The sequence below is a fragment of the Notolabrus celidotus genome, chromosome 7 (genome assembly GCF_009762535.1).
Source record: "Notolabrus celidotus isolate fNotCel1 chromosome 7, fNotCel1.pri, whole genome shotgun sequence".
Classification (NCBI taxonomy): domain Eukaryota; kingdom Metazoa; phylum Chordata; class Actinopteri; order Labriformes; family Labridae; genus Notolabrus; species Notolabrus celidotus.
This window is the reverse complement of record NC_048278.1, coordinates 28,840,417-28,858,976: the sequence shown is the minus strand read 5'-3', so window position 1 is coordinate 28,858,976 and position 18,560 is coordinate 28,840,417. Positions and strand designations below refer to the sequence as shown.

Sequence of the window (18,560 nt, the reverse complement as noted above, 5' to 3'; positions counted from 1 at the left end):
ATCAATCAATCACTCTCAGTGGTATTATAGACAGTATGACTCAGGGAAAAGAGTTTAATCAGGCTTTGATTAGACAGACGAGTGGGATCACTTAATTCACAGTCTTCATCTTTTTTGTGTCATTTGTAAAAAAAAAAAAAAAAAAAAACAAAGAAAAATAAATTACAGCCAAACCAACCCTTTAATCTCTTCTGATCAAATGCAATTTCCCCCGTTTCCCAGAATCCTGTGTAGATCTGAGAAGTCTGTCTACAGAAAACTGGGAACAATGGAATTCTGCCAAGAAAGAAGACGGTTCAAAAACAGGGCTGGTTTGGTTTACATTATAGCACTGCTGATGTCTTTGATGCTCCTCACATTGAGAGACGAGTCTTCGTGGACACTCAATAAACTGATTCCTCAAACGAAAAACTCTGAGGTTTGATTTTCTTTTAGACCTTTTCACCAAATATTCAGTGATTGTTTCTGGCAACTGTCTGGTCCTTTAGTCTTGGTATAAATCTGAAGGGAAAATGATGAAGGGTAGCAGCAGGAAAAGTTAAAGAAAGAGGGGTTACAGGGCTACAGATGGACCACTAGGTTGGACAAGCTGTGTTTCATTTTCAGATGATGTTGTAATGAGAACCTGCTGGGGTGACTTTAAGCACAGGCCTAGGATCAGCTTACCTCTGACCCTAACTTTCCATGAAACTGTGTATTTAATACAGACAGCATGTTATCTGTGTACACAGAACTAGAGTCTTATACTTATCAAGGTCTGATCCAGTCTTTTTTGTGGTCTATTTATCCTCTTTTGGACTCTTTCCATCATTTAAAGACTGCACTGTGACTTCTTGTACATCCCCTTTGCGTGTCCTGTAACAGTTTGTATGTACAGCAGCATCACAATGCTATTAACAGCTGATCACATTTTTTGGTTAGAGAGGAAGGTTAGCATGTGACCTCACTCACTGCAGCTAGAGTTTAGCCAGCTGACCTGCTGCTCAGCTTAAGGGAGTCCAGTTGCAGGTTAACGGGGGGGGCCTTTAACGGCCGTAAAAGTGTTTCTACAGAGAACCCAATGGAAGAAACACACTCTCAAGAAAAGAGGATAAGAGGGGGAGAGCTGCCCTATAAAAACAAGTTAAACCTTTGACTCTCACTGAAACACTACTTAGGTCCCTGCTTTAATGCCTCTTAGCTGCATTCACAACGAATCTTGACTGCAGCCTTTTGAAACCTTTTCAAAATCTTCACCCATCTGTTCCTGAAGCGCTGTTTTGAAGCCAATCATTGGGGAGTACCATATTGGAAATGCTGATCACAACCTAACATCGTCCAAACTTAGCGTGAGGTAAAGTGGCAGGACTTTAGTCTTTTCGCTGACAGCTACATGGTGTCCGCCTGTCAATCAAGTCCGCCATGTCCTTATTTGGGCAAAACTCATAAGATCAATATCTTCAAAAAGTTATTGAACAATTCACCCTCCTGTGTGCCAATTGAGAAATTAGCAGACGCTCAATGAACTGCAGTTTTTAGCACTTACACATGGGCTCAATATTCAAAGATCGGAGGTTGCCGCTTGGTTTGAACACAATGGGTCTCATTTATCAATCTTGTGTTGAAACCCGCGCACAATTGGGTGCAGATATCTGCATACAACAGCGTTCACGTGTCATTTATGAAACCTGCGTGTCTGGGTCAATCACGGCGTACGCCTGATCAAGTATTGATAATTGTGGGACGCTCTACGGCAGAAAAACAGGAAACTTCCCTGAGCTGGGGATCGACACTATAGCAATGGAGGTAGAGACATACAACTGTTTTGTTTGGCAGACTGAAAGAGGCGGAGCCGTTGTGGCCGCTCTCAAAACAAGCTACGCTGGAGACCCCAGCCGGTCTCTGTATACTGTAAGGGGGGAGCGGCAGCACTTACCAGGTCTGCGTCGGGGTGCAGGTGGCACAGACAAACCTGTGCCTGTGTCCGATGCAGATGATGGCAAATATTCAATATTGTACACCACACACTGGTTAACCTACCATTTGTCTTCAAGTAACTCCAACTTTTTGTGACAGACAATAATTGCCCCAACGATGAATCTTAGTATCAAGTGATTTTGCATCAAAAACGGATTAATCTGTAACTCAGAATTCTGTATCTGTGACTTAGTGGGCTTCATGGATCATATTTCATATCTGACCGTTAGCTGAAGCAGCGTGACTCCAACTAACAGAATCCCTTGAGTAATTTTCAGAGCAGTCCTGTTGTTGCCCTGACTGCAAACTTCATCTTGATGAAGAGTTAAGATCACACAGAGAACATCAGCCTCATCTTAACCCTCGTATTCGAATAACTTCAGTGCCTACACGTAAGAAGTGAAGATGCTTTTTGTCTTTGGATGAATCAGCTCTTCAAGTATGGAAGAAAATGATTCGAAGATCTTCACTTGCCAGTAACAACATGTACCCTTAAAACTACAGCTTAGCGCTCCTGTATACTCTGAAAGTGAGCAGTATGTATTTACTATAAATGTCACTAAGCAATCATGTGGATTCATGAGTTTATATATGACACACCTTCATTGAATTTGAGATGGAAACCACAAACCTTCTCTACAGTAGCTGAACAATCAAACACCTAATTTCAAGGTGCAGCAGTTTATACACCCAAGATTTACGAAACCACTTTCAAGTGCAGTCTTGTTTTGGGGCAGATGAAAACATTCAAAGTGGGACCTCTTGCCAAAGTGTTCTCTTTGTTAGATTCTTCACAAGAAGTTGGCAGACCGGCAGAGCTATAAACTTTTAATGCAGGTTTAATTCACCGCAAATAAAGTGCAAGTGTTCCTTCAATTTAAATTCTTTTTCACACTATTTCAAACAAGTGAATGAAACCTTTGTGAAGAAATAGAGGAGCTGCACTGTGGGGACAGTGGGAGGTTTAGAAGGTGAGTAGATCTATGATATGGATTTCTTTGAGCTGATACCTCTAACAGACAATGATCTGCTCCTGATTGGCTGACAACAATAAGAATGTATTTTTATTTTTTTGCACTGTTGTAATTTTAAATGTTTAGTTAATGCAAATCCAAAGGTAAGAAAGGCTACAATTTAGCAAGCAGTGACACATATGTACTTGCCAATTCTAACTGAAATCATTACTGTTAACACAAAAAGAAAAGATCTGACACTACAACTGTCATTGATCTATCTGTTTTTTTATTTCACTGTTGCACTCATGTGCGTGTAATAATCTGTTTTTCATGTTGAAGTCTACATTCAGCCACTGGACCATAAAGCTAAACAAACTCACTGGACTAATGTCAGAAGTCCACATGTCCTTGATAAAACTGATGTCGCTGGCTGTTGCGGATAAGACTTCATGAATATGTGTATTAAGCTCACATCATACAGGGAAGGTAAGGACATGTCTACAAAGTAGCGACGACTCAGGATACTGCTCCAAATGAGGCTAAATCTTTGGTGTTCCACCTTAGAACAAAAGGTGGGTCATCATGTGCTGTAAATCAGGGGTTTTGTCATTAATCACTTAAGTTTTCTCTGGTAAACTTTCTGCAGTTCTCAAATGACTGTTAAATCAGCAATATGCGACTCACTAACTTAAAAGTTTAATTGTGCAAAAACTTAAGGACTTTTTTTCTCCTCTCATTATAGTTGCAGCACTTGTCTTACAAATTGCAGTCGTGCTATCCTCATCTGAACTAATAAAAACATCCACACAGGTGATGTTATTTTTCCTCTATTTTGTTGGGGCTGAGCTTGTTCTTCTTCTATGCACGTAGGCAAGGCAAGGCAAGGCAGCTTTATTTGTTTAGCACATTTCATACACAAGGGCAACTCAATGTGCTTTACATTAAAACATTAAAAGCAGTGGTAACATTCAGACAAGCATAAAAGAACACAATTAAAATGACAAATATAATGAAACATAGAAAAGAAAAGGAAAATTAGAAATGTGTTTAAAATGAAATTAAAATTTGCATTTAAAGTGAGTTAAAATAAGTTAAGATAGGAAGGCAGTGGCAAATAAAAAAGTCTTAATCTTTGATTTAAAAGAGTTGAGAGTTGGAGCAGACCTACAGCTTTCAGGGAGTTTGTTCCAGATATGTGGTGCATAATGACTTAACGCTGCTTCACCATGTTTCATTCTGACTCTAGGGACTGAAAGCAGACCAGTACCTGATGACCTCAGAGGTCGAGGTGGTTCATAAAGTAGTAGTAGATCAGCAATGTATTTTGGGCCTAAACCATTCAGTGCTTTATAAACCATCAGCAGGATTTTAAACTCTATTCTTTGACAGACAGGAAGCCAGTGTAGAGATCTAAGAACTGGAGTGATGTGGTCTACTTTGTTGGTCCTTGTTAGGACTCGAGCAGCAGCATTCTGTATGAGCTGCAGTCGTCTGATGGACTTTTTAGGGAGTCCTGTAAAGACCCCGTTACAGTAGTCTAGTCTGATAAAGATAAATGCATGGACAAGTTTTTCTGCATCATGCTGAGACAGAAATCCTTTAATCCTTGATATAATCTTAAGGTGATAGTAGGCTGACTTTGTAATTGTCTTAAAGTGGCTGCTGAAATTAAGGTCTGAGTCTATGACTACACCAAGGTTTCTGGCTTGGTTTGAACATTTCATCTTTGCAGATTGGAGCTGAGCTGTAACCTTTAACCTTTCTTCCTTGGCTCCAAAAACAATAATTAATTTTTTTTCTTTTCTCTGCCGTAATGGCAGATTGCATACCACCACCTACTCTGTCGGAACGTATATGCCTGTTCATGAATAAATGAAAGCAACTTTTATTTGTTGGTTTTATCAAATAAAATTGTATCATCGGAATAAGACAAAATATTCCCTTTATTGGCTGATAATCTATCAAACCGATATATATTCTGCTCCCTGAGTTTTAAAGGAATGAATTTTGACGATAAACGACTAAACATGTGGCACTCTGGTAGATGAGATTTTGGAAAGATTGATGCTACATCTGAAAATCATGTTTCAATTTTTTCCCAGACATAATTAATTTACCTACATTTGGGTGTCAGCAGAAATCTCAGTGACATATACCTTTATATCTGGGTAAGTAAAACTCAGTCAAGTATCTGAATATGGAGAAACTACCAGGGGAAATGGGGGAAATGTGTTCCTGTAATTTAGTAGAGCTGACCCTTCTTGCCAAAAAAATCCACAAACAAGATTTAAGTGTTTGCTCGTTTCAGACAGAGGAAGGTCGGTGCTGAGAAGAACCACACTGCTGTCTGCAGACCAGACTGTTGCTGAGGGGGTCTGCAAAGCAGGAGGAGGCAGATTCAGTTTCCCCCCCTGGGTGTGCTGAGTGCTGGTCTGCCTCTCACTCCGGGGCAAACAATATTTCACCATGTGGCATAAACCTGAAGCCCTGCCTGGAGGATTTCCCCACTAAAGTCCTAATGATGGAAAATTAACGCTTCACTGAACTGAGCTAAAAGCTCCTTTCTGACAGAATTTCCAAACTGTTTTACTGCACAGGTTTAAAAAACAGCAAGGTAAGGGATCACTCAGGTTATATTTCTGTTGATTTGGGAGTAATGAGGAAAACCTGTCAGACACAATTTGTTATTGTGTCCAGGAAGGTTGGAGATGAAATAGAGAGGGGGAAACAGCTCAGGTGATAAAATACTATGAGCTAAAATTTGAAATCAAACATGCCAACCAGAGCCATAGGAGCATCAAGAGAGAATCTGGGCTTTCTTTGGACACCTGATATGATGAAAACCAAGTGCTGAGTGGAGAAGGGGGTCTTTACGCACAGCATTCAGACTCCTCCCAGACAAGCCTAAAGAAAACCTCTCGTAAGAGTAAGAGCTGGTCACTGACAGAGGCTCCATCCACGCTGACTGATGCTAAACAACCCCTGATAACACGTTTTATTATCCAGGTTTTACGCGCAAACAAAATGAGAGCTTTTATTTTGACAGTGACCTTTCTGTGGGTGATCACAATCCCCTGCATGGAGGCCATCCACGGATTGTACAACTTTGGCCAACATGAATTTTTCCCCAAAAAGAACAATTGCAAGCCCATCCCTGCAAACTTCCTCCTGTGCCATGATATCGAGTACACAGAGATGCGTCTCCCGAACCTGCTCGGACACGAAACGATGAATGAGGTTCTGCAACAAGCTTCGTCCTGGATCCCGCTAGTACGGAGGCAATGCCACCCGGATACAAGAAAATTCCTGTGCTCGCTCTTCGCTCCCGTGTGTCTGGATGACTTGGATGAGCCCATCCAGCCGTGCAGGTCTCTGTGCGAGAGCGTCAAGAACGGCTGCGCGCCCGTGATGTCTGCGTTTGGGTTTCCGTGGCCGAGTATGTTGGACTGCAGCCGATTCCCACTCGATAATGATCTGTGCATACCGCCAGCAGGCATGGAGAACATTGCACCGGTCACGAAAGAAGGTAGGATGGCGTCCACCTGATGTCTTGCGCATGCATCCAAATTCCCTCCTAATGGTTCATGAAATATAGATGCGTAAAAGTATGGTTTTCCATGCATTATATTATGTTTTATGTCCAGGTCATGCAACAGAATCCATTCTGGTCACACTTAATTTTGTGTATCCAACTTGCTTTGTATAATGAATAACATGTTGTGATGAATTGTGGCAGATTTTTAGCATTCACCATGCCTATTACTTTTTTAGTGCCCCGAGTGTGCGACGCTTGCAAGGAAACAGATGAAAACGACAATGAAATTGTGGACAATCTTTGCAAAAATGACTTTGGTAAGTTGGTCAAACCATTTTTTTTAAGTAGGGTAATTTCTAAAATGAAAATTAAGGGACCAATTAGATCAGAAAACAATGTTTGAAGAGATTTAAGGCAACATAAGTATATCATTTTAATGTTAAGTGTGCTTCATTTACTTAAAAAATCCAAAGAAAAAATGAGTACAGCTACCAGGATTTCCCTTCCTACTTTTATCTTCCATATTGAATGCATTTTAAGCTCTAAACCATATGTACATTCACAGGCCTTGAGCCTGTCAGGTGGCTTTCATTAGAGCAACATGTCAAATAGGATGATGTCCATGCACTTTCTGTAAACATTCCCAGTCTCCATTTCTGAATTTCTCTCCTGCTTGTATTAAGCCCTGAAGATCAAAGTGAAAGAGATCTTCTACATCAACGGAGACACCAAGATAGTCCCAGAGACCAAGAGCAAGACCATCTACAAGCTGAACGGCGTGACGGAGCGTGACCTGAGAAAGACCGTGCTGTGGCTGAAGGACGGCCTGCAGTGTGTTTGCGAGGAGATGAACGACATCAACGCCGCTTACCTGGTCATGGGCCAGAAGATGGATGGAGATCTGGTCATCACATCTCTGAAGCGCTGGCAGAAGGGACAGCGGGAGTTCAAGAGGATTACTCGCAGCATCCGCAAGCTGCAGTGCTAGGAAGGACAACAAAGAGCATGTCTCACTGTTTGAGGAGAAAGTTGTCACAAAAGTGGCTGTTAGGGTTCATACTCTTCTCTAGATTCCAGCACAGATGTTTCTTTGACTTAGGAAACACACATCCTGTGTTTTCCTTGGTCAACTCATGGGTAAAAAAAAAACCTCCATTTAGCTTAAAATTAGGAAATATAAAGTATATCTGGTGCAGGCTAAAACAATATTATTATTTCTTGACTTTGTAATTACATTTTTGTGTGCTTTCATGTTCTCAAAAGCGCTTTGCCCAAATACTCTCATGCTACTCTGATCAATAAGACCATTTTAAGTGGTGGATAAAATATGGCGTATGTTTTTTATCTAGTTTGGACACAGAAGTCTGAAAGCAAGAAGGCATTTAAAGCTGCAAGTAAGAAGGCATTTAAAGCTGCTGTTAGGAACTTTTCTCTTGTGTCGATTCTGGCGCCCCCTGTGGACAAAGATGTACATCTTATCTCTCTTGCCGATTTTGTCCTTGTATGTCAAAGCACTATTTTTTAAGTGAAAGCTTATATTCTGCTTCCTTTTAAAAGTCAATTATATCGCTCACTGTGAAAATTGCTTTTGAAGAAAGGCTGCCTCTTCAGCGTGCTCTCAATCATCTGATCTGACACCTACTTTCTCACTTTCTGTTACAGGTATTAAGAATTACAATACTAATATTTGTAATCCTGTTCCTGATAGTCCCGTTCGGTTTTGCAGGACATAAAGAAGCATTAATTTTCACATTATTAAGTTTCACAAGGCTTTAAATTGTAGAAAATTTCAGATTTTGTCAAGTTCAAACATTAACCCCCATTCATTTTGCACTTAGCAGGAATGTGGCGCCCCCTGTGGTCAGTTTTACAGTGGTGTTTTGTTTTTTTCCTGGGGAGCTGTCACTTCATTAATTGCAGTTAATTGCACTCAGCTGGTGTCCCAGGTGTACAGGAATCACTAATTACATGGCCGGGGTGAAAACTAGCAGAGCTTTGACTCTGGGATTAAAAATGACTGACTCCAAAAATCATTGGCAGATGTGGCCTAGCGTTGGCAATCCTGCCAGGGGTGAGTTTGACTTTCCTTTCTCTCCACTGTTTTACTCTGGGATTTGTTTCTTCCGTGAACTGCGTCATAACTTAAAAATAAAAAACCTGCATCATGGGCATTCCTTACTCAATGTAAATCACCAGTTGCTAGTTTTGGACGGTTCAAAACTCTTCCTGACAAATGACAAAACTACAACACAAGATTCAAATGCTTACTGTTTGAGTTACAGCTACATGACTAACGTGTTCAACTGAAATACTGTACTTTAGTTTAGAGGGATTAAGTCAACCAAGTAACATATTTACATCCAGAAAACTGTATTCAAATCTGTGTGTTGCATATAGAGTGAAGCTGTGATCCCAGTGTGTGTAGTGTGCCGTTCAAAGACACAATAATGTTTGTATTTTTCTAATCTACCGTTTTTCTCAAGCAAAAGAAAATGAGAGATAGCTGGCTATATTCTCTTCCTGTTCAACCTTTTAATGCTCTTGGTAATATTTTTGTACTTGAGCCTCTGCTTTTCTACCGCAAAAACAAAATATTTTTCTACTCCAGACTTTCATGTTACGTTTCTTTTGAACATTTTGGGTTGCATCCTTGTCCAGTTGTTTGAGTGACACAAGTTGGGTTTTTTTGGTGTTATTGATTGAATATCTGAGTTTTTTGGTTGGTAGCGTTGATCTGATGAGCAGTAAACTTGTTAAGCGCAGATAATCATGTGGTGATGTGTATGTGTGTAATGTATAAAGTATTGTCTTGAAAGTATTACTGTGTAAATATCAAATACCGTCTTTTATTCTTGTATAAAGTTTTCAGCGATTAAAAGCTGCCAACAACATGTTTGATTTATGTGACTCTCTCTCTCTGTGTGTGTGTGTGTGTGTGTGTGTGTGTGTGTGTGTAAGACATGAATCATAAATAAGAGTTGAAAGTCCTCCTCAAGGCTATGGTTCGAACTATCTACTGTAGAATGTTAAATATCACCACCTAGTGGAAATCCTTGGTTAAGATCTGGTCGTGACTTACTAAACTATTTCATGAAGAATTTGATGGTGTCTGACTTTAGATATTTAATTACGAACACTTGCTGTTTTAATCAAATTTTTACACATTCATTTTTTTATATCTCAGATTTTTTGTCCATGATATTCTTAAACGTGTTTAGTTTTGTTCCTCATACAAATTATTTTTGCCAGTAACTTTGGGAAGTTCTATTGACTCACAAGTTGCTGGTATATGTAAGCTTTTAGAAATATTCCAACAGCCTATTATATCAATACAACAAGAAACCAAAAGGCACACTCACATTCTTTGCCCATGAACTTGACAAAAGTTCCCTCGACCTACCACTTTCTCTTCAGTCCACTCCAGAAAAAGTTGCCTCTCTGGGTTTTTTTGGCAAGGTGAAAAAAAATCCTGTTTGCCTTTGTTTTCTCAATACATAACATATTTCAGTCATTTTATAGTTTAGTTCTCCTTAATTGTCCAATACGATGAAAAAACAGAAAATATTTAACAGATGTTGTATTACAATAATCTTCATGGATGAAAGTATGTGTACTTTCACTTGTTATTCATGAATGAATGAATGAATGAGTGAATATTTATTTCGGTCATTATTAAAAATACAACAAAAGTCTACAGTTTTTGTGAGTAGTCATCTAACAACTCATTTTAAATGTGCACACTGATTGGTTTCACACAATACAATTCATAAAAAAAATAACAATGACCCAAAAAGGAGTAGGCTACAATCATCTTGTAAGTATGATTGTATGTGTGAGTATCCTGTATGTGTATGATTATGAAGAAGTTGTGAAAATATTAAACCAATTAATCTTCAGAGAACTTGCTTGATATGAGACCAAATCTCAAACATTTAAATAAGAGGTGCAGGTGTTGAAAAAAAATGTTGTTTGATGAAGTAAGTAAGAGGATTCAGTTAAAGCTCCTGTGAGGGTCTTTGTTTGTGTTGATGTTGGCACTCACTGTGTAGAAAGCAGCACTTTTTCTCTCTTTGCTAGTTTTGTCTGAAGTGTAACTGGTGACTTTTACAAAAATGTATATAAATATATATATTCCTGCTTTCTTTAAACAGTTGAATGTATCAGTCATAGATGTGGAAAATGTGAAACAAAGATTGCTTTGGACACCAACACCCTGGCAACAGTTTCAGACAGTAAAAATAACTGTATAGAAACAGTCAAACATTATGCTGATGGTCTTCTTTGCCTTTGTAGGTCATAAAGAGGCATCCAAATTTATACCAGACTGTTTCATAACCAGTTTCAAAACCCCTCACTGCCCACAGGAGCCTTAATGACGAACATTAAAAATGTGGGCACACAAACAGATTGTCACTATACTTTACAATCTAACCAATAAACCTCTGTCTGACAAGGAGGAACCAAATGAAATGAGTATTACATTGCCAGAATGACGGTACACCAAAAGGTTAAAAAAAAGAAGTAATCACTATGCTATTATGGCCTGAGATTAACACCTTTTATTTTTTCATTTAAATCGCAGGCCTTTTTTTTAAATCCTTCATCACCTTAGCGGAGCCACGGCTGTGTCTCTCTGCTCTTGCTGCAGTACTTTGAGTTTGAACTAAGAAAACTAAGATACACCAAAGGAGTTAACTAAAGCTCTTGCTAAATAGGTGTCAATTGACTGCAGGCTGGTCAATATTGTGGGAAGATCTAGGTCTCAGGGATGTCTTCAGGTTGTCATGTTGTGGCCAGTCATATTTTTTTTTACAGTCGCTGGGAAGTGTAGTTTTACATGGACAGAACCAGTTTGAAACAGAGAAAGTGACCAAACTGGAACTCCTGAAAAATGCAAATGCTGTCATATTATTAACAAGGGATCATTGGACATAAGTGACGAGTCAACTTGATATTCGAATAACCGCACACAATATTGACACTGATTTGAAGATTGAGAGTTTTACAGAACAAGCCCTTTGAAGCTGTCTCCTACCTGTCATGGTTTCAGACCACACTGGTTTGACAGCGCAGCATGTATTTGAATCATTAATCTGAATGTTCATCCAAATTATTTGATTCCCATAACAAGAATCTGGTAAGAATTGCTTTACTTTGTTAATATGAACCTAAAAACTGTTTTAAAATACACAACGATGCAGTTTGAATCATGCAAATTAACTCCTGAAATTCTGTGATTCATTTCAAATTCATGAATCATTAAACAGCCTTTATAAGAAACGTTAAGCAGTGTCATAAAGGCATTAGAAGATACTAAAATGTTCTTTACTGGTGTCCTCTGAATTGTACAGAAAGTGAAGCAGTCATAAATCTTTATCACTTTTATGACGCACCTTTTACAACAATGCTTTACACACTCCACACCTTGATTCCTATGACTCCTTGCTGTCATGTGTCTACTTTGCGACCTCAATGACTCACCTCAACAGCTCTGGTATGACATTAAGTGTCTGTGATTGACCCAGAATTACCTGGGACTCCCCAGGACCAGTGCAACCCATGAAGCCTCTTGGTCGAGGGCCCAGAAGTGTTTCGCTCTACACCTACAGTCTAGACAGTAGTTTTGTTTTGACCTGGGTAGTAGTCCAGGGTCAAAATCATAAATATGAGGGGCATGCATGTGGGTTGAGCACAGATAAGAGAACAACTTGTGAAAAGAAAACGGTGTTGCTTGATTTCATAGGTTGCATCTTTATGAATGCATTGGTTAATTATTGGTTTTGCCTGTCAGATGTTTTTAGCTTGTTTCCCATAAGGAAGTGTTGGTTAGGATATAGTCTGTTTCCCTTGTAAACTTCAACCACAAGCAATAACACAGTCAAAAGCATCATAGAGGAAACATTTGACAAGTTGTATAAGGGGAAGAAGTGAAGTATCGGGGTCACAGGAGCCTAATATAACTCCAAAAGTGTTACAGTAATCATTTGTAAATGATTACTGTAACAGGTGCTGTCTTTTTATCCCAAAATTGCAGAAGGCAGAAATGTCCCCAAGTGGAATTTAGAGCCTTGTAATGGAGTTACACAGCATGAATCACTGTGTACAACTTACAACTACTATACTGTAGCACACTCACTGGTATGGCCGTAACTGCGCAATAGAGGCGGTTAGATTACTGAAGAGACATGATGCCTTCAATACTGTGGGAAAATCGAATACCCCTTGAGCGCAGGAAAAAAAAAAAAAGTAGTGTGATGGGGAATTTGTTGATACTCCAGATCACTTCATGTGACGTTCAGGGGGCGTGGATACCCGGTAAATCCCATTGGGAAAACTTTTTAGTTTTTTAAATTTGAAGTGAATGTCATCGCATATATCACTATGAGCTATTTTTTCGGGGGACTTCAGCTATAAATATTTGAAGCTTGTTTCATTTGTGGTCTTTTGGGAAACATTTTTCTCTATGATCTCAGTGATAGGAGCGTAGGAAGGTCATATTTTAGACTGTGGTGGCACCTAGTTTGAACCTTTCAGCCTGTAGTCAAGTGTCTCTCTGTTTGCTGCATGATACAGCTGTATTCAGGGGCGTCACCAGGAATTCTGGGCCCCCTGAAAATATATCTCAGTGGGCCCCATCACCACAGCCAACCCTACAAAATATAACATTGCTGTAGGGTGTGGTTTACCTTTTATCTACCTGTTCAGTTGGGGGCGGGAGGTACACATAGAGGGTGAGTGGGGTTGAGTATTTTTTGTTGACCGCCACCATCATCGTCATTTTCATTGTTTGTTTATTTCGATCTTTTTTGGTATTGATTTATTTTGAGTGATTGTTAATAAATAGAAAACTTACTTTGAACTTTGATTTTGATTTAATGGCAAGAAGCGTTGCAAGCACAACCCCATTTAGTCTCTGCGACACCTTACAAGCTGAGCCGCTTCAATTGCTGCTATAATACTGGTTTATTTGCATTAAACAACAATATATGCTTAAAACTATCCTGGTTAACTGATTCAAATCTAAGCTACATATCAATATAATTTATTTTACAATTTCTCCAAATGTAACTACACAATATTGACCTTCAGACTGTCCACCTCTGTAAACAAGATTATTTGAAGCTAAGTGACTTGTTGAATAACAACAACAAGGGGGCATTATTTGGTATAATCTAACCTCATGAAGTAAAATAAAACTCTAAAAACCTACAGTTTACTTTCAATCAGATGCAGCCACACTTGATGCTGTGAAATTATGACAATTCCCCACTTTAGGCCTCAACAGCTCTAGTATGACATTAAGTTTCTGTGATTGACCCAGAATTACCTGGGACTCCCCGGGACCAGAGCAACCCATGAAGCCTCTTGGTCGAGGGCCCAGAAGTGTTTCGCTCTACACCCTTCAAATCTAAGCTACATGTCAATATTTATTTATTTTACGATTTCTCCAAATGTAACTGCACACGATTGACCTTTAGACTGTCCACCTCTGTAAACAAGATTATTTAACAACAAGGGGGCATTATTTGGTATAATCTAACCTCATGAAGTCAAATAAAACTCTAAAAACCTACAATTCAATCAGATTCAGCCACACTTGATGCTAGGAAAATATGACAATTCCCCACTTTAGGCATGAGACGTGCATCTCACGGAGCCCAGACTCCCCCTTTTTTTTTCCAGAAAGGAATTCTGAATGTATGTTTATGTAACCGGTGGGAATCAGCGTTGTGTTTTTTAAAGTTGACTGACGACCAACACCAGGACCTCGCTTGCTCTGCGTTTATTCTGTTAATCAGACATACAAGAACCTCTGCGTTTATAAAGTATGCAGCCCGCCTCTGCTCCTCTTCCCCAGGAATAACATACAAAAGGGCGTAACAAGCATAAACATTAAATTCACATAAAAGATATAAAACACAATAATCATACCTGTTAATCAGACAGAAAAGACACCTCTGAGTCTATAAAGTATGCAGCCCTCCTCTGCTCCTTCACAGATAAAAGCACATTTAAAATAAATAAATATATGGAAACAGAAAAGTTAGGTGACGGACACCTACCTCTCCCCCAGGGATAAAATACAAAAGGGGAGAGGGAAGGGGGCAAATCAAATATAAAGGTCAAGATACCAACGAAGAAGAAAATTGAACTGGAAGACGAGTCTGCACTTCAAAATACTTTTAGAAAAGAAATACACAAAGAGGCTCTACACACACAACTTTTAGAAAAGAAATACACAAAGAGGCTCTACACACACAGGTATAACTTGTGTAATTATAAAGAAATAATAATTAATATTGCATTTTTAACCCTGTTACATTTATCTATTCAGACAATTTTAGTTATCTTGTTTCAGTTACAACAAAAGAAAAGAAAATCATAGTAGAAACACATTTTATTTCAGGCCCATTAAGAGCCCCCCTCCCCACTTGGGCCCTAGATAGTCAGCCCCCCACCTAGAACGCCCCTGGCTGCATGTTAGACGTATCCCCGTTCACAGCAAAGTGAATCCAATCACATAAATAAACAAATATAAACTTATTCGTTTGATTGAGCAACTTTCACGACTACTATGTGTTTGCATGCGCGAATCAAATGCAATACATTCGTAAAACCGCATGTTGCTGCTCTGACAACTAAAGTTTCCGACAGTCCTGAAGGCAGCACTCCTACCTCCTTTTCGCTGTTACTTAGTAGCTACTATGTTAAACTTTGCTCATCCTGTATCAAAGATTTCTATTGCTTTACTTTCATTACCATTTGTGCCAACTCTGCCATTAAAGGCTATAAAATCCCTTTACCTCCCAAATGACGGTCGACCGGCTCAGTTTGACGAATCTCAAAAAAGTCCAAGGGGAAGTTCCCCAGGAAATCCCCAAGACTTGAGATATTATTGTCGAGCACGATGCACACACACACACGCTTTGACACAATTGATCTCGGTGCATTTCTATAGTCACAGGGTCTAGAAGCAGAGGCGTCAAATGCTGGTTTATTAAAAGACCGAATCTTCTGTCAAATCTTCGAAGACCTGCAATGGATAACCTCAGCCTAAACACGGATAACGACATGCTGAAGGACAGAATCCGGAGTTACAGCACCATGAATTCTCTGTATCATGAGACGCGTCAGGAAATGGAGCTTTTGAACAAACAGATCTATGTAAAGGACAATATCATTGCAGATTTAAAAGCGAGGCTTGGGAGGTACGAGAGGATCTACATGAACGTGGGAGATAACGAGTCCGTGCTCATAGGACCCTCCAAGTCTCTCTTGGAGAGCCTGTGCAAAGAAATATGCAAGCTGAAACGGAAGGGGAACGAAATGGACTTTAAGGCATCCCAACAGGAGGAGGTAAAACACTGTGAAGTGCTTAAAAAATATATATATTATTACTTGCAGAGGAGTGTTGGCAGACATTAGAGCCTACAATTATCTGGAGATCATTTTTTGGCTAAAGCAGGAAAGAAATGATCCATTTTGGGTACACATATTCAGACCAATAAATAAATAAATACACTCTTAAACTAATCAAAGAGGGTCAAAGCTTATTTGTCACATGCTCCATTAAATGTATGTGACTAAAAATGTTCCAAAACATGTCAAATATAAATGCAAACATGCATGACTGGAAGAAACATCAACTCAGTGCCAATATTGGATGTAATCATTACATTTTTTTTTGTAATCTATAAGTATGAATGTATTAAATGAACAATGCAACTATATGTGTCCCCTTCCAGGAAATCCAGCGCCTCACTATTCAGCTCAGAGAAAAGGAGCTGGAGCTGGAAAAGGTCAGGTGTCAGCCGGACCATGAGAAGGACCAGGAGATCGAGAGGCTGCGCTCCACCCTGGAGGAGAGGAAGAGGACCGAGGCCACCAGAGCAGTACTGTGCTCGTCCCTGGTCGAGGAAGCGGACGAGCTACGCAGCCAGCTCGGTGCAACCGTGAAGGTGTGCCAGGAGCTGCTGGCCAGGCTGGAGAAAGACAAGCAGGCGGAGGGAGGAGTGGAGGATGAGGCTCAGCAGCAAAAGTCTAAGGAGGTGTGTTAGGCTTGGCTGTGTTTAAAGTGTTGTTTTTTTCAAACTTTAGACTTTGTTGAGGACACTGGTACCTTAATACAGTATAGGCCCATTGTAACTTCTCTTTCCCCATGTAACAGACTACTCAGTCTGCTGATATGGACGCCCAAGTCCATCAACTTCAGGAGGAAAATCAGAAGCTAAAGCAGCGGGTTGCATATGTAAGTCTTTGCCAAGAACAAACTAACAAGTTCTGCCTATTTTTCTGCCTGAAATCAATCAGGCACACACAAAAACTTTGAAACAATATACTGATGTCAATGTTATTTTCTTTTAGGTTCAAGGTCTGAATTCTCAGTGGCAAAAGTACGACTCCAGCAGAGAAGACTATATCAGAGGATTGTGTCTGAGGCTCAAGGAGACCTCTGGGCAGGGCTTGATACCTGGGATAGGCTCTGTAAGCACAGGGTTGCTTCATCATGAAATTTCCAGGCTCAACGGCTTGCTGGATGAGAAGATGAACGAGTGTGAGCGGCTCGGGAGGGAAAAGGAGGAGATAAGGAGGCAAGACCGAGAGCGCGTCCAGACTCTGGAGCAGCAGGTTGGTGCTAAATTAGTGTCTCAGTGTGTCGCTGAAATGTGCTGAGTAGAATGTGAGATTGAACTAGTATGATCTGGCTAATTCAGCTCTTGTGGAATTTGATATTTTTGTAAGTTGATTTATTTGAAGAAACAAGAAGACTAACTGTTGTGTTCCCTTTCTCAGGTCCTTATTTACGCAGAGGACTTCAAGTCGGAGCGTGCAGACAGAGAGCGAGCACAGGGCCAGATGCAAGACCTGAAGGAGCAAATTCATCAGTTAAAACGGCAGCTACACAAACAGGTGAGGCATCGGCAAACAAGACCAATTAGTTTATTTCACTTTCACTTGCTTTTTATGCATTCACCCTCTCTGCGTTGGATTGTGCAATCCTGACAGTGTTCGTATTTGACTGTCTTCAGCAGGAAGCAAGCAGGGAGAGCAGAGAAGTGGTTCCCATGTGTCGTGTGCACATAGGACACAGGATCGCCTCGAGGCAACACAAGGACTCTTCAAAGCCTCTGTTGAGGACTGCTGCTGAGATGCAGAAACAGCCTGCAGCTGCAGCATCAACAGCGAACCCCGCCTGGAGCGAAAGGCCAGACCTGTCCGAGTTGCAGTGTCCACGCTGCCTCGCCACGTTCAGCGAGGCACATGCAGCAGAATACCTTAACCATTGTGAGGAGTGTGCTAAACTATAAGCGGAACAACACTCATTTAGAAAAGACTGATCTCTCATGCTGACAGTAACCGAACACTGAGGAGCAGCACTACACGTCAGAAAATAAACCTGAGCGGAGATTCCAGGTTGAAGGGGCTTTGACAACAAATGAAACAGCTGGTGTTACGGTTTGCTTCACTGTGTGCAAACATCTGACCCTTGAGTTTCCCTGTTGTGAGAAATGACATCATCAGGACTTTTTCATGTGTATATCTTTAAGAAAAGAAAAGAAAATCCTGTGTCTGGTTCTTAATGTTCTCCTGTTCCAGGGCAGGATGTTGTTGTGGTGGGGATGTGCATGTCGATGCACTATATAAAATATCATATACCTCAGTATGTCATATTACAACCTTTGCACTTTCTTCACTTATAGCCAAAAAGTTGTACGATTAAGAGATTCATGATGCATAAGCTTCTTTTTATCTAGTTGATAATTTGGTGCTATTTGTTTTTGGTTGAACGTTACATGTTTCTGTCTTGTAAATTATATATTCTTTAACAGATTTAATGACTAAAGTATTTATTTTCTGTTCATAAATAATAGGAAGAGTGAAATAATTTTAATGTAATATTTTGTTGCCTCTTCTATATAAAAGCCATATTTTGGGGGTGGGGGGTGGAAGGGATGATTTGGGATTGAAAAAGTTACATCATTACGACTGGAAAAGATTCACTTTAATAAGTATGTAGAGACTGCATCCAAACTGACTTTTTTTTTTTTTTTGAGCTGGCATGTTATTTTTGTAATAAAAAGACCTATCATCCACACTTCAACTTATGCTGA

The 18,560-nt window shown here is 39.9% G+C and overlaps 2 protein-coding genes and 1 long non-coding RNA gene across 3 annotated transcripts in view; 2 read left to right on the top strand and 1 right to left on the bottom strand.

Moving 5' to 3' along the window:
• The window catches only part of LOC117816675, a 26,683-nt gene extending 19,237 nt beyond the window's left edge, over positions 1-7,446 (bottom strand). The window contains exon 1 of the long non-coding RNA XR_004631988.1: positions 7,319-7,446. This is a non-coding gene — a long non-coding RNA (uncharacterized LOC117816675). The remainder of the gene's footprint in view (positions 1-7,318) is intronic.
• Positions 5,922-15,739, top strand: sfrp2 (secreted frizzled-related protein 2). Its single transcript, XM_034689046.1, has 4 exons — positions 5,922-6,438; positions 6,684-6,764; positions 7,131-8,518; positions 15,635-15,739. Exons 1-3 carry the CDS (start codon positions 5,937-5,939, stop codon positions 7,433-7,435), a joined length of 888 nt encoding a protein of 295 aa, XP_034544937.1. The 5' UTR covers positions 5,922-5,936; the 3' UTR covers positions 7,436-8,518; positions 15,635-15,739.
• tnip2 (TNFAIP3 interacting protein 2) lies at positions 15,121-18,560 on the top strand. Its single transcript, XM_034689045.1, has 6 exons — positions 15,121-15,804; positions 16,194-16,496; positions 16,616-16,696; positions 16,813-17,076; positions 17,242-17,358; positions 17,478-18,560. Exons 1-6 carry the CDS (start codon positions 15,487-15,489, stop codon positions 17,754-17,756), a joined length of 1,362 nt encoding a protein of 453 aa, XP_034544936.1. The 5' UTR covers positions 15,121-15,486; the 3' UTR covers positions 17,757-18,560.